The following is a 22948-nucleotide window of genomic DNA, read 5'->3' on the forward strand; positions in this document are numbered from 1 at the left end:
CCCCTTTGCCCCTTTTTAAAAAGTAGGCCTAATGCCCTTTATGGGGCCCAGGGTGGGTCTTGAACTCATGACTCTGAGATCAAACCTGAGCTGAAATCAACAGTTGGGGGCTTAACTGACTGAGCCACTAATTAGCTTTTCTTTCACAAAATCTTTTAAGTTTGTGCTGCCCTTTGTAATCTCCGTATATCTCTTCTCAGCCACTGTACTTTTCACTTGCATCTAATTTGCCATTTTTCTTTCCATTTCTAGTGAAGAAGTTTGGTTAATTTTAAAATCTTCTGATCTTTGTTGACACCATCTTTTTCTTGTCTCCTGGTTTGTCAACTTTAAACATTGGAATGTGCTTAATTTCTGGTCTTTAATCTATCTTACAAACCTTGGTTCTTATTGATATAAATAGTAAAAGATTGGTCCTTATGTGTTTTGTAACTTAGAATAGTAAACCCAAGGTTCAGCAGGACTTTATCTGTGGGACTCTTGTGTGACCTGAGTAGAGAGAGTGTCTCTCAGGAGTATTTTGTTGACCTCTGCTAGGTTTCCCAGGGATTTTGCCAGGCTGAGACCATTTTAGGTTAGATTCTCAGTGAGGACAAGTTGATACCATATCACTCAAGGCAGGGTAAATTTGAACTCAGAACTCGGGTGAAGGCACACCCAAAATTATAGACTCTCTAGGGGTCTAACCTTTTCTTTCTCCTCTCATGGAGCCTAGGTCCTATTATCTCCCTAATGTCAAGAGGTGATTTTTCTTAGAGCCTGCCATGAGAAATGAGGCATTCTTTTACGCCTTTTTGCCATGTGGCCTCTGGTGACATTCTTCATTAGGATAAAACTAGGTAATCACCTAAGTATCCACCTTAAAGCACCAGGGTGTTCCTGCGGGATTACTGAAATTCATTCATTTAACAAATTTGAGCGCCTGTGTTCCAGGCACAAGAATTACTACAACTGGGAGCTGAAGTACAGGTTTGAGATTTGCCCCCTGACATGCTTTCTGCTTTTCTTCTATAGACTGATAATGGTCTCCGGCTGCCCAAGAAGGTTGTGGATGCCAAGAGAAAGGTAACCATTTCTCATCCCCTCGAGTGGAACTGGATGCCTCTAGGAGCCCGTGCTGGCTGGCAGTAGACATGGCTGAGTTTACAAGCTACAAGGAGACCGCCTCCAGCCGCCACCTGCGGTTTAAGTTACAGAGTCTAAGCCGCCGCCTCGATGAGCTGGAGGAAGCCACAAAAAACCTCCAGAAAGCAGAGGATGAGCTCTTGGATCTCCAGGACAAGGTGATTCAGGCAGAAGGCAGCAACTCCAGCATGTTGGCAGAGATTGAAGTGCTGCGCCAGCGAGTGCTGAGAATTGAAGGCAAAGATGAGGAAATTAAGAGAGCAGAGGACCTGTGTCAACTGATGAAGGAGAAGCTGGAAGAGGAGGAAAACCTCACCCGGGAGCTGAAATCTGAGATCGAGCGGCTTCAGAAACGAATGGCTGAACTGGAGAAGCTGGAGGAGGCCTTTAGCAGGAGTAAGAATGACTGTACTCAACTGTGTCTGAGTCTGAATGAGGAGAGAAACCTGACAAAGAAGATCTCCTCTGAGCTGGAGATGCTCAGGGTCAAAGTGAAAGAACTGGAATCTTCCGAGGACCGCCTAGATAAAACTGAACAGAGTTTAGTGTCAGAGTTAGAAAAGCTGAAGTCGTTAACTCTGAGCTTTGTAAGTGAGAGAAAATACTTGAATGAAAAGGAGAAAGAAAATGAGAAACTGATAAAAGAGCTCACTCAGAAACTGGAGCAGAACAAAAAAATGAACCGAGATTATACAAGGAATGCTTCTAATCTTCTGGAAAGAAATGACCTACGGATTGAGGATGGGATCTCCTCCACACTGCCATGCAAAGAATCAAGAAGGAAGGGCACGCTGGACTATTTAAAGCAGGTAGAGAATGAAACAAGAAACAAATCAGAAAACGAAAAGAACCGAAATCAGGAAGACAACAAAGTTAAAGATCTTAACCAAGAGATTGAGAAACTTAAGACACAAATCAAACATTTTGAATTTTTGGAAGAGGAGCTTAAGAAAATGAGGGCCAAAAATAATGATCTTCAGGATAATTACCTAAGTGAACAAAATAAAAACAAACTTCTAGCCAGCCAGCTGGAGGAGATCAAGCTACAAATCAAGAAGCAGAAAGAGTTAGAGAATGGGGAGGTAGAAGGAGACGAGGCTTTCCTGTCCAGCAAAGGCAGGCATGAGAGGACTAAGGTGAGAGGCCACGGGAGTGAGGCACCTGCATCCAAACACACGCCCCGGGAACTGTCCCCTCTGCATAAGCGGGAGAGGCATCGCAACAGGGAGTTCGCTCTCAACAATGAAAACTATTCTCTGGGCAACAGGCAGGTTTCCTCTCCCAGTTTCACCAATAGGAGGGCAGCCAAAGCTTCCAACATAGGGGCAGCAGCGGACAGTGGGACTCAGGAGACAAGGAGAACTGAGGATCGATTTGCACCTGGCTCTTCTCAGAGTGAAGGGAAGAAGTCCAGGGAACAGCCATCAGTGCTTAGCCGCTACCCGCCAGCTGCTCAGGAGCACAATAAAGTTTGGAAGGGTACTCCCAAGCCAGGTACTGACAGTGGGTTGAAGGGAAAAGTGGAGAAGACAACACGAACATTTAGTGACCATAGCACCCAGGGATCTGTTCCCAATGACATACTGGGTAGAGCTGACAAGGCTTCTGACACCTCCACTGAGGCCCCCTTTGGCAAGAGGGGGCAGGTACCTGGCAATGGAAGTCCGTTAACTCAGGCCTCAGATTGTGGCAGTCCTAAGGCAGTTGGAGCTCTGGCCTCATCTCGAAGATCTTCCTCAGAAGGGCTCTGCAAGGGCAAAAAGGCTGCTAGTGGCCCAGAGGCTGATACCAGTTTCCCAAATGCCAAGCCTCCACTTTTATCAAAGTATCCTTATAGCTCCAGAAGCCAAGAGAACATCCTTCAGGGCTTTTCAACCCCAAATAAAGAAGACCAACCCGTAGCAGTTGTGATGGAAGACAGCAGTCAGCATGAGGCCCTGCGGTGCCGAGTCATCAAGTCCAGTGGCAGAGAGAAGCCAGACTCAGATGATGATGTGGATGTGACATCTCTTGTCACTGCCAAGCTGGTAAACACAACCATTACTCCGGAGCCAGAACCCAAACACCAACCCAACTCTAGGGAAAAAGCCAAATCCCGAGGAGGACTTAAAACCTCCCTGTTTGAGAATGATAAAGATGTTGGGACAGAAAATGAATCTGTGAAAACTGTCAGAGCCTCCACCAATGCCACAGAGTTCCCAGATGCCAATGGTGCTGGGGTAAAAAGCCAACGGCCCTTCAGCCCCAGAGAGGCCTTGCGGTCTAGAGCCATCATCAAACCTGTCATCATTGATAAGGATGTGAAAAAAATCATGGGAGGATCTGGAACTGAGGCCACAACGGAGAAGCAGAAATCCACCTCCAAGCCAGGGCCAAACAAGGTGACAAGCAGCATAACTATCTACCCCTCTGACAGCAGCAACCCTAGATCCACCCCAGGTGAGGCCCCGCGGGAGAGGCACACATCCACCAGCAACATCCAGGTGGGGCCAGCAGAGCTCACGTCAGTTAGCAACCACGTCAGCTCCCCCTTTGAGCTCTCCATTCACAAACATGACATCGCCCTACAGTTCACAGAAGCTGAAAGAATGGGAGATGGGCCCCTGAAGAACAGGCCAGAAACAGTGGTCTCTCGGAGCAGCATTATCATCAAGCCATCAGATCCTGTGGAGAGAAATAGCCATGCACCCCCAGCGGAGACAATCAGGTGGAAAAGCCATAGTGCCCCTTCAGAAGTGGGCTCTTCAGATGCTAGACATGTTACTGTGCGGAACACCTGGAAGAGTAGGCGAGACTTGAACTCTTTAGAAGACCCCCCAACTCGAATAGGTAGAAATGTGGAAGCTACCAATGCTTACACCCAGAGGGCCGCCACAGACTGTTCAGACCTTGGACAGTCCAGGTTGCACCTTGGTGAGCAGGGCACTCAAAGGGCAGGAAATTCAGGGGATGCCCCCGAGCTCGCCTCCAGAAGGACCCAGAGTAGTCTCACCGTGTCTGAGGTGCTCACTCGTCGGAATCGAGTGGGAGACGCCGCCACGGCTGCAGCCTGGAACCACTCGGCAGGCGCGGTGAGCCCCACTGCTCCCCCTCTCTCCCTGGGCCCATCCTCTCTCCCTCCCCTTCTCCTGCTGTCCCTTCTTCTGGCCACTGTGGCCCAGGGCTGGGAAATACTGGGTAGAGCTGGGCTGCTCGGAGAACTGCGGAAAATAAGGTGGGGTTAGCCTTGAAGGATGAAGTACACTGAAGAAGGTATTTTGGTAGAGAAGCAGCAGGAGTTTCCAAAACCCTCTCTCCCAGTTTGTCTCTTTCATCTGTGAAGGCCACACAAAAAAAGGGAGGTCTGGCCTCTGTTCTCTGGCTTTGCCAGGGGAGCCAAAGGCACTCCCTCCCCTTGAAGCCCCACAGAGCAGCGCCTAGAAGCTCGAGGGAAGCTGCAGCCCCTGGGGAGCTCTGAGCGAGGGCAGCCCTGACCTTTCTGTGGTGCGTAGAGCTGAGAGCCAGGGAAGGGATTCCCACAGCAGAGCTCTGCCAGCTGCTGGACGCGGGGGATGCAGGGAGCGAGGGCTCATTCGGGGCCTATTTTACATGCTTTGTGCCCATGTCACCTTCTGCCCCAGACACTCGTCCAAGTCTGAGGGCAGGGCTGATACAGTACGGCTCATGACAGGAGAGAAAATCCACCACCACCTCCTCATCTGAGGGTCAGAACAGCACCTGAAGGGGAAGCCTCTGGGAGGGTCTTAGATATGGAGCCTATGAGGATGTAAGACGTTTTGGACTTAGACGTGGTTTCCTTCTTTTTGAAAGGCAGGTGATGGTATATTAGCTTGAACCATTCTGTAAGTCCTTACAGGGTGCTCAGTGTCTGACCAAGCACTTGCCCACCAGCTCAGTCTCCTGAGAGCCCCGCGGGCAGGTATTAGCCTCATTTCTTAGATACGGAAACCGAAGGTCAGAGACACCAAGTACCGAACCCAACACCGCCCAAGTGAATTACTGGAAGAACTAAGATTTGAATCCAAGGTTCCTCCTAGTTCTGAATCCAGTGCTTTCTACCCTGCACCCTGACCCTCTCATTCATACTGTTCTACATTCTTTGATCTGCATTTGCTCAAAGGACCAGAGAGGACAGTGGAAAGGCAGAGTTCTGGTAGAAGAGGAGTGAAGACAGAGAGAGGGGTGTGTAGGTCTCTGAGGCTGTGGCTGTCAGAGAGTGAAGGGGAGGGCTTAGGTATGGGACCTGAAGGGGAAGACACCTGGCTTTTTGGTAGTTGGGAAGAAGGAAAAGCATGGTCTGGCTTCCTTTTTAGTATACTTCCTTGTTCCCCAACCAGGGAGATGGCTTCCGCCAGGAAGCGTGCAGTCTGCACGTGCAGAGCTCAGGGACTGCCAGGCCCCGAGTCATGGGGCCAGCCGATGCCCTGTCCTACCCTACGAGCCCCAGCAGCTTCAGGGCGTCGTCTACCCTAGTTTCCAAGGAGCATGTAAGTCAGCCTGTCCTCAGACCAAAACAAGTCTTTGTAGTTAGGGTATGGTCAGCCTACACTGTACCTCCCTGCCAGGTTGGAGAGGACCCCTGGGGTAGGGAGCGAGCAGTCTTGTTACCCGCTGCTATCCTCCACAGCTCACTTCTGTCCTTTTTGGCACAGGAGGAGGGGGACGACTGCACACTCGGCGTCCACAGGCGACTGCACAACTCCCTGGAGCGATCTGAACTGCCTGCGAAGCAGGGGCCGCTGGAGCCCGGGCGAGCCCGGGCCGAGGAACGGTTACGGCCGGCCAGGCCCTGCGCTGAGGACAACTGAGCCAGCTGGGTGAGGTCTGCGGTCTTCTGTGCTCCTGCTTCTCTGCTCTCCTGCCTTCCTGCCCTATGAAGGATGCGAGCCCAGTTAACCACGCTAGACCAGGCCGGGCCTTGGCTGGGAGACAACGGCAGACCAGGCTATGGCTCGGGTCGTCTTGCCAGTTGGCCAGAGGGAATCAGAAACTACAAGCTGGACAAAGTCACCCAGGCCCAGCCTTCCCTGATGCATGAGTCCTCTCTCCTTGTTCCTGTCCCCAGTCGGATGGGCCCCTCTGGCCCCCGGGTGGGGAAAGATACAGAAGCCCCTTGTATCCTCACCACCCAGCAGCAGCTGAAAGCTCCTCTCTGCTCCTCGGGGGGTCGGAGGGCAGCCCCTTCAGTGTGGTTAGTTTCTTACTCTCCTCACCGCATCGGTTCACTCCTTGTTTGCTCTAGGGGCCCAAGTACCCGCGAGACTTAGCAGCCACCAGCTCCACCTGGGAGGCTTCCACTCCTTTCCCCTTTGGAGTTCCTCAGCCTGGGACAGCAGAAGAGGTCTGTGCTGCCTCTAAGAGACTATAGGACCAAGCTGTAGGCTGAAGCTTCTCTGACATAGCCCCCCGGCTGATTCTTTCCTGGGGGCAGAGCACACGGGTACCCACCTATTAGAATGATGTCCTATTCCCCCCGCCCCCGGCTCTCTGCTCACCTTCCAAAGGCACCTGGAAGCGCATAAGCCTCATGCATCTCCTTTCCTGGGCACCAATAATGCTGCTGGCACTGCCCTGCTCCTCTCCTGTGGCGGGAGACTTCAGGCCAACTCCGTCATTTCTGCCGTCAGAATACTCCTGGACTGAACTGGGCCTGACCCAGCGTACTCTGCCTTCTAGAAAGGGCCCAGCAAGGGGGAAAGTGGGCAGGAAGAAGTGTTTCCCGTCACTCCACAAAGCAATATTTCCATGAAAGGCATGGACTTTGTCCCTCTTCCTTCATCCCCTGTGGAGGAGGTCTCGCACTTTACCAAGCTGATGCATTCCTACAGAAGTGGGCCTTGGTTTCTGCAAATTGTCATTACGATGACTTCACTGGTGGAAAGGTAGTAAATGCCTACTGAGGGCCCCAGGTTTATACAGTGCATAGTGCAGCAAACCTTTCAGGAAGCCACATAAACAAAAATTGATTCGTTTCCTTATACCAGTCACGGCAGGGGTTGGGGTCGGGGTGGGGGTGGGGGGTTAAAAAGAAACATTTATTCTTGGCACTGCTTTTTGGCTACCACTCTCAGTTCAAAGAAGGGACCCCTCTCCAATGGCTAGATGCTGTTCCTTCATAGTGAAAGAGCATTACTAGGAGTCAGGAAGGCTGTGTGGCTCTGGGCAAGTCGCTGTCCCCTTGGGGCCTTAGTTTCCTTAGCTATAAAACAAATTCTTTGAAATGGTCTCTGAGGGTCCTAAATTTGGCATTCTGGGATTATTCTGTTTATACTGTCCTGTGGGTGGGGAGGTGATTCTTTTAGAAGGTAGCATCCAGATGGGTTTGGGGAAGGTGTGCCGCCGCCCCCCCCCCCCATTTTCCTGGGCCTTATTTTTTCCACGTTTTAACATGAGGATGAACCAGGAGAAGCTCCCTTGGGCTTGTTCTTCTAGTCTGTAAGATGAGAGATTAGATGGCTTCTGTAGCCCTTTTGGCGCCATCCTTGCCCACTTGCCACACAGTGTCCCCTGGCTTTCAGGACACAAGTTGGCCATCTCGTGTTGCTGTGCTTCATGAGCCATCTTCCCGGCCCACACTCCGTGTGGGAACCAGCTTTCACTCTGCCCGTGTCTGCCGTCAGACTTGGGACCCTGGAGGAGGCCCAGGGCACACCTGGCTTCCTTTCAGGGATGGGAATGTTTTTGTGCCTACTTCCATTTTCTGGAATTTTGCCAGTCTAAGAGCCTTGCCATGTAGCTGATCTTTCCTCCACAATGCTGCCTCAGATGCTCAGTTTAAGACGCTGTTTTCAAAATATCTTCCTGCTGCTTCTCCTGGATCACTGGCCAGAAACTCACTTGCCTAAGGCTGCAACCTCACGTGTAGCCTCCCCTGCCATTCTTCACTGGTTGGCAATCTTGAGAGTCCAAAGGAGATGGACATTTGCAGGGGTCATCTGAGGTTATAGGAAACCAAGTCTGTGGCTCTTCTCTACTGGTGGAAACAAAAGGGTGCCAAGCCATGCCTACAAAGATTTCGCCAATAATTCTTGTCTTTGGGCATTGGAGCCCTGGATTCTGGTGCTGTAGCTCCTGGTGCCAAAGTCTGGATCTTTCTATGTTGCAGCAGCACCAACACCTGCCACTACCCAAAATGCTCTGTGGAAGAGGGACAGTTGTGGAACCCTCTGGTCAGGGGCTGCTATCTTAAAATCTGAGTGCAATAGGGTTTGATTGTAACAATTATTTCAGGATAAATATTATGTTTCCTTAATCTGCATACTTTCTAGAACCATTGTAAAATAGATTTTATTTTTAAATGTCCTCAGCATTGCAGGAGATACCATTTTAATAGCAAATGAAGGCTGGAGGCTTCGTTCCTCTGGGTTTCAAATGGCTGGCAAGGCTGGCTCTCAGATTCCAAAGTTGGAAGGCACCTTTCTGAAAAGCAACCTCTGTGTGACCATCTAGACCTCACTGTCAGGGGTCCTGGTGGAAATTTCTACATGAAGGGGAGACCTGGTAATCAAATAGCTGTCCACTCAACCAAGTACTCCCACTGTCCCCTCCAACAAACCTACTTTTCTGACAAACCTCTGCTGCAGTGTGGCTCTAACTCCAGGTTTCACCTGCAGGTGGACAGTTGTGGGAGGGCTTCCCAATGAGCCCGTGGTTAGAGTAATTGTTTGAGGTGGCTGAGTGCCAGAGGCCGGTCTCTCACCACTCTGGTATGAAAAACCACTAGAGAGAAAGCTGCAGGGATGGTAGGCAAAGAAGCCATGGCTGTTTTTGCATTGGAGTGGCAACAAAACAGCCTGGGTTGAAGGGATCTGCAGTAGAGCCAACGACTCCAACCTCAGCCACGGGCGAGTCTGCACAGAAATCCTGCGCCCCTCATGGGGTGTGGGGAGGCTCTGTTGATCTTGGACCTGTCATCCTGGGGAAGTTTTAGTGCTTTACATTTAGTGGGTTAGTGCCAAGTGCTACCACTTCCCAGTAAAAGTGCAGGGGCCAGCCTTGGGGTCCCTAGCCGCCTCTGTTGATGTGGGGTTTGTTGTGGTCACTCTGACAGGACTGCTTTGGAAGAGCTGCTTTTAGGGATTATCTTTTGACTACCCCGGGTGGGGCTCAGGGTTCTCCTCAAAGCCTCACAACCAAGATCATAGGAAAGGAGCCCTATTTTCCTGCTGCTTCACAGCTCAGAACATGTATTGAATGGAATGTATTTTTAAGAGAATAAAGTCTATTTTTTTGTATTTTAAAGATTGGGAGGGCTGGGGAAGTAGCCCTCAAAAAACTGTTAATGCATTACAGGCCCCTTTGTGGGGGGGCGTCAGTAGCAGTCAGTCCACATCTGCTTGTTCAGGCAGGTGCTCTGGTCTCACCCCTGCCCCCTTGGAGTCCAGGTGTGGCAGCTTCTACATTCCCACTCCAAGCATGGGACCGAGGAGGCCGGACCCTGTGGCTGGAAACCAGGGCGAAGCCATGAGCAGTGACTCGGGGCTCCTTGGGTGCATGTGTATAGTGGAAGCTGCCTGTCTGCATGTATCCTCTGGCTCGAATGCTGTCTGTTGGCTCCGCAGCACAATATGTAACCAATAAAGCTCCCTAGTTTCCATGGGCTGTGTGAGTCAGTGATGCCATTTTGTTGTCGTCATCTGAGTACAGCTGCTGTCTCTGCACCGGTGCAGCTAGTATAGCTCACTGTTTTATTTAAAATAACTGGCTAATTAGTGACGCTGGAAGGACTGGAAACATGCTGGGGCTTGGGAAGGGATACACCTAGCACCCACATGACTGGATTTAAATGCAGCAATGAAACAGCTGCTAGGATTCTTGGTTTTAGGCTTGTCTGCTGTCACACACGAAAACATGCCATTTATTTTAAAAACAAGGTTTTAAAGCACCTAACCCACCTGAGGCAACAATATTGATGGCAGAGCTGGGATTCAAATGCAGGTCACAGGCCAAAGTTCATGTACTTTCCACTGCGTGCTATTCTCAGCTCCATACCACTTGCCCTGATCCTGGTGTGCAGATTCCCCCCAATGCTGTTAGTCCAGGACTAAGGAAAGCCTTCTCCATCTTCATCATCTAATTGTTAGATTTGAAGGAACATTACATCGGTGGGCTAAGTATAAACCTCGTTTAGACTAATTATAGGGAAGAATTGACTAACACACCAGTAAAAGCCAGTTTTCAGAAACATGATGTACATGCATTTATGGTAACGTCTGTTAGGAGCCCTTGAACAGTTACTGTTCCCTTCTTATAAAAACATTTTCCCTTATATGGCAAAAGGGACTTTGCAGACATGAGTAAGGATTTTGAAATGGGAAGATGATCTGGGTGGACCTTAAATGAAATCACAAGTATCCTTGTACAAGGAAGACAGGAGTATAGAACAAGAGAAGCAGAGATTGGAGTAATGTGCTCTGAAGGGCTCCAAGCCAAGAAATACAGCCACTAGAAGCTAAAAAGGCAAGGAAATGGAATCTTCCCTCAGAGCCTGCTGTGGTCATCTGTTAATAGCAGCAACAGGAAACTAAGTCACCCAAACCCTGGATCTTATCCTTTTGTGACACTTCCTAAAACTTTTATACCACTATGTTGGACAAAAGTGGAAAGTTAGCACATACCCATGGCAGGGAACCTGGGGAGTAAAGCCTGAATGGTCTGCCAGAGACCTACCCAAACTCTGTGCCTCATTTTACCTTAAAAATTCAGTCTCCTAATATCCATATGCTTGACCTATAGCTTCATACCCCTAGTACAAACCACCCCATAGTCCCAATAGGGAACTCTGGTTCCACTGGTCAAGCCCACTGCTTCTGTGGGGCGCCCCCCTCAAGCTCATCTTCAGACCTCACCAAACCACTTTTCCCCCTTATATAAATATTTAAACATGGATAAAATTGGCATTTCCAAAGGCACAGCACCCCTATCTTATATATAAATCTAAGAGGGAAACAAAGAATAATTTTATATGAAGTTTTATTTTTAAAATATAAAAAACCACCACACACCAAAAGACTAACATGTCCTCTCACCACACTTGCTTACCTCAAGTCTTTAGGAAGAACACTGACTTCCACGCTAACGGACAACTGCCTCTCTAGCTCTAAGTCACTCGAAGGAGGCAACCTCCTTGGCCACCAGGCATCATGAGTTCAAGCAGCTGATCGGAGCCCAGATGCCAGAGTGAGTTTCTCAGTGGGATCCAGTATTGCTACGAGCTTTGCTTACACAGCAAAAGACACGCACATCGTCTGCTTCCCTCAAAACCCTTCAGTCTCACATGCTTGGGGACTGCTGTGCAGGGACGCCTGGTGTGGCCTGGCGAGGCAGAGTGTACATGGCACCCAGAAACTGGTCTGCAATCCTTCCTGCTTCTCGCAGCCCACTCAGCAGAGCGCCATGGACAGTGGCTGGGTAGTTACGGATTGTATGTTCTCCAGCAAAGAAGAGTCGTGGAATTGGCTATTTCAGGGGGGAAAAATTTTGAGAGAAAAGATCAGTGGGTTGCAAATAATAACTTTTATTTTTGTTATGTTTGAAATGCCTACTGGCCTTTGAAGGCTGCCCCACCAATCACAGACCATCATTCTACCAAAAAAGGTCTCCCTCATCAGCAGGCATTCTAGAAATGACCAGAGTAGAAATGTGACAACAAAACTCAGCTGAGCCAGCCTTAGTCCTAGGGTGATGCATAACTGCATCTGTTCTTACTTATCATTTAATTCCCAGTTCTAGAGCTTCCTTTGCCTCCTACAGCACCTACTTGGTCAGAGAGGTTCCTGACTACTCTGTACAACAGATAATCCAGCATTTGTTCTTACCCAGGAACACCTTTGCTTCTCAGCTCCAGAGCAGGCTCACAAGGTCCTGAGGAACCCTTGCTACTCTGGAGCAGGGTCTGTATCATCTAGATAAGGACCACCCCCCCACCCTCCACCCAGAGGCATATCCTGGAGACCTGTTAGTGATTGACACCCCCCAAAAATACTGTAGGTCATTACAAAATGGGGTGCAACTAAAAATGTTTTTTGTTTCTTAGGGGAAAAAATCTGTAAGGAAAAAGTAATTGGCTTATACTATGGGACTGCCTAGATTTACAGAGCCAGAATATGAGAAATCAGTGTTCCTCACTTTCCTCTGCTCTTGATTATCAGAATGACTACAATCTAAAAACAGCCCCCAAGACAGTGGCATCATGTTTGCCCTGAAATTTTGGGATACTGGCCTTTTCCCATATAAGCCCATGTAGTTTGCCAGTTTCTCACCTGTGGGGCACCTGGAATTGAGGGGCCAGGAGTGATTGGCTGAGCCATTAAATCATAGTCATTTCCAGATGATCCTGCAGCTACATATGAATAGGAGCCCCGGGCCCAGGGATCAGCACGCCAGCGAGATACCACAGTCTCCTTGGGCTAAAGGAAAAAGCACGGGCAGAAGTTACTACAGGACAGAGGACAAACCAGCCCTCTCGGAAAGGTGGAACAGCTGTGGCGGGTGGGGATATAAGTGAGCAAGGAGGCAGGAGACACCAATTAGCCAAGTGATGAATTCTGTTGCTTTAAAGCACAACACAAAGGGCTTCCAACCAAGATTTTACACTGCCTTGCCTATGAAATCTACAGGTTTACCCAGGACTAGACCTTTATTCCCTCAATTCACGAAGCATTAATATGCCTTCTTTGAAAGGAATCATAAGGATCTAGTGTTTCAGAGAGCCTATAGAAAAAAGTACCAGGCAATTCTTTGAGTCTGACCACTTTGTCTAAAAGGCAGGAGTGGTATGACTGCACACACACACACACACACACAAATGATGAGACCAGCAGAGATATACAGCAAATAGCCTTTTCAATCTCCCAGCCCATGTACTGGGGGGATTTCTTGAATCCCACACTTACATCATAGACTCCAAACATTGGCATTCACGGAAACCTAGCACACACAATTCTGGCTGAAACTGTGCTGACCAATGTAAAGAGACTATGTCAAACCTGGCTCTAGTGTGAACCTTGATCCCCACTTGTCCCAACTTACTTACCTGAGGCACTGCACTGCTACCAAAAATCCCTTTGAGGATGGCCAGGCATCGGCCGACAATCACATCATCACTTATGTTTTCCATGATGCCAGCAGCTTCTCCTGCCACTAGTGCCAATAGTATTGGAGCTAGGGAAACAGAAAGGACAATTCTAGGGTTTTCCTACAGACTTTTCTCAAGAACCTCTTTATCAGGCCCCACGTTATTCTGGGCACTCTGAAATCTGATGACCAACAGACATGCAACTCTTGTGCTAGAGACAAGTTTTATTATTTTTTTTAAGTTTTATTTAAATTCAATTTGCCAACATATAACACCCAGTACTCATCTCATCATGTGCCCTCCTTAATGCCTGTCACCCATTACCCTATCTATCCCCCTACGCACTTCCCCTTCTGCAACCCTTTGTTTCCCAGAGTTAGGATGGAGACATGTTTCTGAAATTGCAACTCAAAAATCTATCCCTAGAAGGCAGCTGGCAAACTCTAGAGAGTAAAGTGTGACTCATGTACTTAACCACTTATGATTTTGCAGAATATAGAAATGTTGAAGATACAACCTTGGATCTTGCTAAGAAAACCAACAGGTATTCCTATATTTAGGCACAGAATCCTTAGCCCTGACCACCTTAGACAGCTTGCTCCATGGCAAGAGCTATATCCTTTTAACTATTCCAGGCCCCTCCAAACCCATCACCACCTTCACCCACCCATTTGGTGAATATTTACGCAACATACTTCTGTATTAGGCACAAGATGCTGGGATATAAAAGCTATAAACTATACAACTCTACAGATCAACAGGTAAGTATCACACAGCTATAATTATGAACTGGTAAAAGCAATGAAGAAAAACAGGATAGAAAGAAAATACAGGGACTTAATTCAGATTTGAGACAGTGGAAGGCCATGATGGGAAGGAAGAGAAGAAAAAAAAGCTCCTCAGGCCCAGACCACATAGTACATGCAGAGGCCTTGAAGCAGAAGACAAGAAATAGAGATAACATTTATATGTGTATTCATAAAATATATAAATATTTTAAGCACCATACAGAAGAGCAGTCGAATTACAGAAGAAATTAAAACAGGAGGTAGGAGTTTGATACATACATTCTAAAGGAAGTGATCAAAGATTCAGGGGCCAGATACAAAAGTCTGAGAATGAGGAATACAAGTTTCCCCTTATGGGAAGCTTCCCTGGTTCTGGGCTTTCTTGGCTGGGTTGACTTTATAGGCCTGTTGCTAGACTGTTCGCCTCCTTAGTGTATTTCTCACTAGGCTGTGAGCTCCTTGATGGCAGGTGTTTCTCCCCACCCCACCCCCATATCCCCAAGCATCTAGCGGGAATTTCTGAAATTGCTAGTTGAGTTAATGAAAAATCAAGACATACGTATTTGAGAAAAACCAGAATATTCCTAATTCTCTGTTCCTGTAAGGATATGAAAAAGATTAAAACCAGGAGCAGCTACCTTTATAGAGGTTCCAGAAGAGGAAGAGTTCACCCCTGCTGGCAGTTGTACTGCCGACATGCCCGAACAAATTGACACTTGGATCCCAGAACACACGGTCAAAACACAATACCACCTATTGTAAAAAAGGAGCACATGAACTGATGACAGGGCTCAGAGAACATGGCTTTAAGCTGTACCTCAAGAGGTAATACTTCTTCCGTAGATCTTATTAAAGTTTCTCTTATTAAAGTTTCTCCTAATCTACTCACAATTTAAGCCTAGAAATCCCTATTATGAATGTGTTACTTCAGACAATATTTAGAGCTTAGGTTTGCAAGGTGATCCCAGAATAAGTCCTCATGGATATTTTATATATATATATATATGAAATTAGGCACTGAAATGAATGAACTGACAGGCCTCACCCTGATATCACAAAGCTGGGAGCACAGCAAAACGTACAAAAACAAACACCCCCATCCTCTCTGACTGGAGAGCCCTAAGGCTGGTATTTGCACAATGGGTATGTGGAGAGGTGCCTAGGCAAGTTACCTTGTTAAGGTTGCCAAATCCCATCCTTTGGACTGCAGATGTTTTCCACTCAGGAAGAGGTGGCACAAACTGAACGGCTGGTGGCTGCTGCTTCAATACCCCCAAGGGAAGGGTACAAAGAACTGCATCACATTTATAAATAAAGGTTTGACTTGTGGACCGGGTATTCACAGCTATCACTTCACATCCTAGAGATGTCAGAGGGAAAAGACTTTAGTGGTGATAGGGATGGTATTGAACATTCAGTGCACTGTAGAATCTATACACTATCTCAGTTAATTCTTACCATAAGTTTGTAAAATCTGTTCTATTTATTTTTTAAAGGAATAAAACTGAGGTGGTAGCGAAGTAAGTTTAGACAAGGCCACACGGGTACTAAGTGCCAGGTTTCAAATTCTAATAGTCAATTTCAGAGTCCTGAATCTTCAGCACGGTGCTTGTCTTACCTTCCTGATACACTAGTGATCTTCTGGACTAATTTAAAAACATTATTATTTACTAAGGATTAAGTAAATGTAGACCAAAGTGAAGAATAAATGTCTGTAACATTACAGGCAATGCCTCTACACCATGGTTAGGCGCTTACTGAGGATCAAGTGAAGAATGACACTGGAAGACCGTGGTGCAGAGTTGCATGATGCCACTGGAAGCGCAGAGCATGCTATTCTTGCAAATGCACTGTGATGCCTCGCTTGCCAGAGTCTGAATAAAGCTCAGAGCTGACCACAGAAAAAGCACTGAAAAGAGGTTAATGGTATTTTTCTTCATTTGTGTTTTTTTTTTCTTCAATAAATACCTATTTACAGAATTTCAGAAAATATATAAGTAGCTCAAAATTTGTACAACAGCTCAGTTCATGCACTTTCTCACTGTTCTTCACCTGCCTGCAGATGGCTATTTAAAGGCTACAGGATTCAATATCAGCTAGAAGCTGCATATGAAGGGAAAATTAAATGGAAGGCTGTTTCAGGGGTTGTAAAACAAAAACAAAAACAAAACTGTGGTAGTCTCCACAATTCTAGAAAAGTGACCATGAAGGGCAAGCAAGCAAGGTTGATGGTCACATCTTCACTTGTTATGAGGGCCCTGGGGGAGGAGACTGGGGCTGACTAGTTATCAAGTACTGGACTACTATTTCCAAAAGTGGGTGGACAGCGAGTTCTCTGCACTCCACATTACATGTGGTCTGGAGTCAGCAACAGTGAGCACTGAGCCTTCTGCCCATGAGAATCAGGGCAATTCCATCTGTGAAGTCAACTTCTTAGCAGACTGCTCCTAGAATCAGAAACCGGCCTGAGCAGTTAAGTTAGCCCACCTCAACAGGAGAGGTAAATGGATCTAAACAGCAAGACAGAAATGGTAAAATACAAGAGTGGGTCCCACTGTGCCCAGAGGCCAGAATCCTGATATTTAAGAACACTGGATGCCTGGGTGGCTCAGTCAGTTAAGCATCTGCCTTTGGCTCAGGTCATGATCTCAGGGTCCTGGGATTGAGCCCTGCATCGGGCTCCCTGCTCAGTGGGGAGTCTGCTTCTGCTTCTCCCTCTCCCTCTCCCCTTCTTCTCCCTCTCCCTCTCCCCCACTGGCCTCCCACCTGTGCTTTCTCTCTCAAATAATAAATGAATCTTTAAAAAAAAAAAATTCAAAAAAAAAAAATTCAGCAAAATTAGGTACAAACTTACTGGTAGTTCTTACAACACCAAAGTAATACATGTAACAAACTGGAAACCCTATGACCTGCCTCAATTTCTTGGTTTTGGTTTGTACACTCATCAGATTAGAAAGCCCAAAGAGACTATAGGCTCAATCCTTCTGTCAATGCAGATTTTTAAAATTAGAAGTCATAATTTATAGGGTTTTATGAGAAAACATACCTAGTATTTTTTTTTCTTGAGGTAAACTAAAGATCAGTACTGCGTTTCAGAGTAAAAGATTTATCTCACCAGTGAAGCAGTGACATACCTGAAGCTGTGTAGCGAACCTGCCGCACTGCTGTATTCAACTTAATGTCTAGGCCTTCTGCTAAAGCCACAGGCACACATGAGTAGCCATTCCTCACTGTCAGGTGGCTGCCAGTAAACTCAAAGTCGTCGTCCTAAAGAAGAGAGAAAAGTATACCCAACACGCTCTTAATCTCTGCCATACATACTGGGTTCTGTAAGATTAACACAGAAAAACAAGTTTGTGGAAAACAGTCAATACTGTAAGGCAGAAATTAAAGAACCACCACTCAGTAATTAGTTACATCTGTCCCAGGAACTAGAGGGAAAAGAAAAAAATGTTTCATTGTCCCAAATGGCCATCTCTGGGCAGTGAAATGAGGCAGCGTCTTCTTCCCTAGATCAAGTTTTCTCCTCACAGGCCTACACTCGATCTCTCAGTCCAGGCTATCCAAAGGAGGTGGGCTCTCTCAGAGAAAGATGATTCAATAAGTTCAGGTGTCTGTCTGGCCTCTGAATGCATTACAGATTGGGCAAAACCACCATCCTAATTACTTACATTTCTTTTACCTAGGAGCAAAATCAGTTTTTATTTCTTTAAGTTACAGTCTTGAAAGATGAGGAAGACTTCCAAAACTAAAATTAATCAAACTAGATAAAAACAATCTGGGATTATAAAAACTGGCCCAAGAGGATCCAGTAAAGGAGTCAACATTTGGCCTGGAAGGAATCCCAAAATGATCTAATTTCTTTGAATTTACTGAAAATTTTTGAAGGCTAGTCAGTATTTTCTAATCTCATGGAATTTCTAGGGGAAAGCAGGGCATGATTCTTTCGAGTTATATAATACTAGGTTAGGAGAACTCTCCCTACTTAAGTGAATGATTCATCTCCCCATACCGAATGCAGTTCAAATTAACTGCATTCGGACCCAAATAAGATTATGAATGGATACATACTGAAACTTCAAAAGATAAATCAGTCACTAGGAAGGGTCTAAATTTAGTATTTACATGAAAAAAACAACCAGGAATTCTGTTAAGATTTTTACCACTAACAGGTCCAATCCTCACTGTAAGTTAAATACTAAAGAATATGAAAGTATAACCTAAAGATTAAGAATTCAAACTAATTTTACTAAGAAAATGTAAAATAGAAATGAAAATATGTATGTGTATGTAAAAAAAAAAAAAAAAAGGAATATTTACTTCTGTAGTCTTAGGTCTGGCCAAAGTCTCAGATTTAGAGATCGATTCCTTCAATATCTAAGAAGCACTGTGATTTCTCACCAGTTCAAGAGTAACTCACACTTAAAATACTTAAGAATAATTTGACAAAAGACATGTAAAACTTGTACACTGAAGAACTGTAAATTATGGCTGAAAAATATTAAAGAAAATCTAAATAAATGGAGAGATATACCATGTTCAAATCCCAATCAAAATCCCAGAAGGTCTTCTATAGAAATTTCTAAACTGATTCTAAAATTTTTATGGAAATATGTAAGACCTAAAGTAGCCAAAATGATTTAAAAAAAAAGAAAAGTTGAAGAATTTACACTACCTAATTTCAAGACTTACCAGAAAGCAATAGTAAACTAGACTATGAAAGTGGCATGTGAACAAGTGAATTAACAAGAAGGAGTAACAAATAGTTTAACATATGGTCAAATGATTTTTCAACAAAGGTACCAAGACAAATGAAGAAAAAGGGTGGTGCTAGAATAATTAATTAGATAACCATGGAAAAATATGAACTCTATCCTCATTTTTCAAGATACAAAAAAAGCACAAAGCTTTTAAAAGAGAGTTGAGAAATAGGAACTTCATAAAATTAAAAAGTTTTGCTCTTTGAAACATACTATTTAGAAAATGAAAAAGGAAGTTGTGGACTGGAAGAAAATATTTACAAAACAAAAATCTGACAAAGGAATTCTATCCAGAATCTAAGGAACATAATTAACTCTTACACAATTTAGTAAGAGGTTAACCAGATTTTTAAATAATGGGCAAAAGATCTGAACAGACTCTTCACCAAAAAACTGAAAAACCAATGGTAAGTAAATACATGAAAAGGTGCTTCACATCACCCATCATTCAGGAAATGCAAAAATTACCACCATAATGAAACAGGTACTATACACCTGTTACAAAGGCTAAATTTTTAAAAACTGGCAATACCAAGTGTTGGTAAGGATGTGGAACAACTAGAACTTTCAAACACTGCTGGGGGGAATGCAATTTGGAATAGTTTGGAGCTTCTTAGAAAGTTAAAAATCTACATAAGATCCAGCAATTTCACTCCAAAGTATATACCCAAAAGAGAGACATGAATATTCATAGCCCCAAAACTTGGAAATCCAAATATCCACCAATGTATCAGTGTATGGATAAACAATTTATGGCATATCCATACAACAGAATACTACTAAACAATGAAAACGAACAAACCACGGATACACGCAACGACAAATATGAATCTCAACGATTTGCTAAGTGAAAGAAATCACACACAAAAGGCTATATTCTGTATGATTATATACCATACAGTTCAATTTATATGTAATTCTAGAAAAAGCAAACTATATTGACAGAAAGGAAATCGGGGTCATCTTAGATCAGGAGTGGGAGGGCTGGGGACTGATTGCAGAGAGGCAAGAGAACTTTCCAGGATGGAAATGTTCTGTATCTTAATTGTGCTGGTGATTCATGACTACGTACATTTGGCAAAACTTCAAGCTATTCGTTTAAAATAGGTAAATTGTACTGTATGCAAATTCTCTCTCTTACAGCTATTTAAACACACACACACACACACACACACACACACACACACACACATTAACAGCTGCTCCTAAGAGCCTTCCCAAAGACATGTGCTACAAAATAAATGACAAAGCAACTTTACCTGATCCCAGTGTTTAAGGGAGAGTGTAGAGAGAGGTGTGGCATTAGCAAATTCAAGATTTGCAAAATGCCAATCAAGTATTTGTCTGTCTCTCGATGAGAGATATACGTCACTGCAAAATGAAAACAGAGAGGTGCAGGTTATTAAAGGAAGGACAGGACTACTGTGCTCAGTGGACTGATGCAGACAATCTCAATAACTGAGAGAACCTAAGCCTGGTACTGTGCCTTATACAAAGAAATGACAAGTCAAAAAACAGGACCTTATATGTCTTATTAACTTCTTTATTACTGGTGCCTAGAGCAGTGCCAACCTCTACTACATAAAGCAAATTACTATCAGGCTTCATTTGTCTAGGAGAAAAAAAAAAAAAGACTTCTTCACATGGGTACCTGGCATTATAAAAGCTTATTTGTTGTATAAATAAAGCATGGTTTTTTTTTTTTAAAGCAAGAATGGGTAGCATTCCCAAATACAGAACAGAGTAGATATGTGGGGGCCAGATGCACCACGGAACACACACTATCAGCATACAAGTATTCACTGTCAAAAATCCAATGAAGTATGACTTTCTTAGCCCTCAGAATTATGGGAATTTAAAGCAATATGACCTTCTATTCTACTCACAGAAGACAATATATTTCATTCAAATATTAGATCTTATGGAGAAAGGTTTTCTTTTCAAAAACATATTTTTTAAATATTTAGGGGACTACTACACATTAAAATTACAATCGATTCATTGAATAGTGCTTTGTAATTTTCCTTCTAAATATAACAGAACAGCAAAAGCTATCCCTCTGAACATTTGTGTTTTCCTCACCTTGGGGGATTGGCTTCCAATTCTTGAAGTTTTTCTTCTAGTTTTCCTTGTGTTTCAGCTAATTCATCATATTCCTGATAAAATTAAGAGAACTGGGTCGATCTTCATGGGGCAGAGACCAATCTAATTATTTATACCACAAAGTGTTAAGGCCTGGACCACCTCTCTGTCCATATCCCGGAGTATGCCTCAAGCTTAAGGCTGGATCTGGTTGTTCTTGGGAGACAAGTTACAATGTGAGCCTCAATGAACATGAGGGGGAGAAGGGATGCAGAGGGCATACAGGAGAAGAAAAAGGAAGAATAGCATACTGGGGTACTACAATTTTAGTATATGTGCTGCAGAAGCGAGCACAGATACTGGGGTGCTACAAAGCAAGAATGAAAAAGAACAGCAACTACTTCCTGTACCCTTACCATGTCCCTAGCATGGGCTAAAGCTTAGATCCCTTACAAAGGAAAAATATTAACACTGTGTCATAGATGAGGTGACTGAGGAATCTAAGATGCCATGGCTAAGAGATACTAAGTTAGGGATTTCAATCAGTTTGATATCAAATGACTGAAGTTATGTTCATTATCATTATTCTAAGCTGACAGGGAGCTAGCTAACCTGAGATGTAAGTTAAAGCACAAGACTGTGAAAACAAAGTAGAAATTCTGCAGAAAAAGCAGATCTCAAAGCAAACTAATCCATTCAGTCCCTTTGGGTTCTGTGTCCCAAACCCTCTCTCTTCCTACTACATATACCTGTGATTAGTTAGTGGTTCTCCCTTTCCAAAGTTTCCCAGACCTATGGTCTTTCTCAGGATTCCAAGGAAAACCACCTGGGCATGTATGTGTACCACACCTTGCATAGGGCGGTCAGATCCCTGTGTTTGCTTTTCACTAAGAACTCGGCAGTGATGTCTCTGGGTGGCTTGACCTCAGATGCTTCTTTGTACTGCTGATGGAGTTCTTTAATTTTCTCTTTCAAATTTACCATCTAAGAGAGAAAAATACAAACGTACCATTTCAGATAGTTATGTAATCCAGCTCCAAATCACATGCTTTGGTTCATCCCCTAACCTATTATACCCAAAAAGGTTACAGTGCAAAATCCTTGAAGTTCTGAAATACCTCTTCTACATCATGACATTTTAGAAGAGGAAAAAATCCTGTACGGCTCAACACAGACGTATCACATTATCACAGAAGATTATTTCTGTCTTCCAAAACAAATGAAGAACCAGGAGTGTTCCAATAGTAATAATAATAATAATAATAAATCTATCTATATCTATATATCTATCTCAAATTCCAGGAAAAAACAAACACCAATTTAACTTATTGTTTTGGGGAACAAACTGTCATGATTTATTTCCTAAATTATGTAAAAGGCTAAAATCACCACACAAAACCTCCCAGAGCCATTCCTAATGTTAGTTTCTCAGCTTTCTGATGGTACTGGGCCCTAAGAATCTGTGCACAGACATCTTCTCATTTGACAGGATAAAGAAACAAGGCACAGTGAGAGAGAGTCAAGAGTCTGGTCACAAGATGCACACAGATTCTGCATTAAAAAGCTCCCCACAGAGGATGTCTCACTTCATGTTTTCTCCCTAAGTTGGTATTATGTTTGCAGCTGGTAGGATCAGGAGAAAACAAATGGTTTCCCAGTCGAGAACTGGGCCTCTGGGAAGTGGTGGGACCTCTGGGAAGTCGGGGGAAAGAAGGGCACTCAGTAGACACAGCACTGAGAAATATTCCCATCCTGGCACCTCAAAGGAAATAATTATGGCAGTGAATTGTGGTTCTGGCTGCTGATTTGTTGTCCTCATCAGTGGCAACTTGACCCCAGCACAGCTCATTTCCATCTCATTACAGAATCCAGCAGAAGGCACTGGGCTAACTCTGCCAAAGGGAACCCAACACAGCAAAGATCTATTTCCCATGGCAACAACCTACCAGTAGTACTGTACTGAAAGACTGACAGATAAAACTACCCCTTTTGTTAGTCACTATTTTCTTAAGAATAATGAGCTGGCGGACCCTCTCTCCCCTGGAGGAAAAAAAACACCTAAAATTTTTTAAAGCACCTCCCCACCAATGCATCTTCAGGTATAAAGAAAATCTAAA

General features: G+C 44.8%; 2 protein-coding genes across 8 annotated transcripts in view; one reads left to right on the forward strand and one right to left on the reverse strand.

Annotated features, from left to right (window-relative positions):
• The window catches only part of LUZP1 (leucine zipper protein 1), a 90202-nt gene extending 80478 nt beyond the window's left edge, over window positions 1–9724 (forward strand). For all 5 annotated transcript variants that reach the window (XM_041765222.1, XM_041765226.1, XM_041765223.1 and 2 more), the window contains 2 exons: window positions 1015–4196; window positions 5778–9724. In XM_041765222.1, the coding sequence (XP_041621156.1) occupies window positions 1134–4196; window positions 5778–5933 (3219 nt within the window). In that variant the 5' untranslated portion in view covers window positions 1015–1133 and the 3' untranslated portion in view covers window positions 5934–9724. The remainder of the gene's footprint in view (window positions 1–1014; window positions 4197–5777) is intronic.
• A 152-nt stretch (window positions 9725–9876) lies between these two features.
• Window positions 9877–22948, reverse strand: part of KDM1A (lysine demethylase 1A) — a 66070-nt gene continuing 52998 nt past the window's right edge. For all 3 annotated transcript variants that reach the window (XM_041765228.1, XM_041765229.1, XM_041765227.1), the window contains 9 exons: window positions 21681–21815; window positions 20832–20905; window positions 20009–20120; window positions 17124–17256; window positions 15162–15349; window positions 14628–14742; window positions 13160–13287; window positions 12387–12533; window positions 9877–11583 (listed from right to left, as the gene is read on the reverse strand). In XM_041765228.1, the coding sequence (XP_041621162.1) occupies window positions 11398–11583; window positions 12387–12533; window positions 13160–13287; window positions 14628–14742; window positions 15162–15349; window positions 17124–17256; window positions 20009–20120; window positions 20832–20905; window positions 21681–21815 (1218 nt within the window). In that variant the 3' untranslated portion in view covers window positions 9877–11397. The remainder of the gene's footprint in view (window positions 11584–12386; window positions 12534–13159; window positions 13288–14627; window positions 14743–15161; window positions 15350–17123; window positions 17257–20008; window positions 20121–20831; window positions 20906–21680; window positions 21816–22948) is intronic.

Source organism: Vulpes lagopus, chromosome 8, assembly GCF_018345385.1.
Source record: "Vulpes lagopus strain Blue_001 chromosome 8, ASM1834538v1, whole genome shotgun sequence".
Classification (NCBI taxonomy): domain Eukaryota; kingdom Metazoa; phylum Chordata; class Mammalia; order Carnivora; family Canidae; genus Vulpes; species Vulpes lagopus.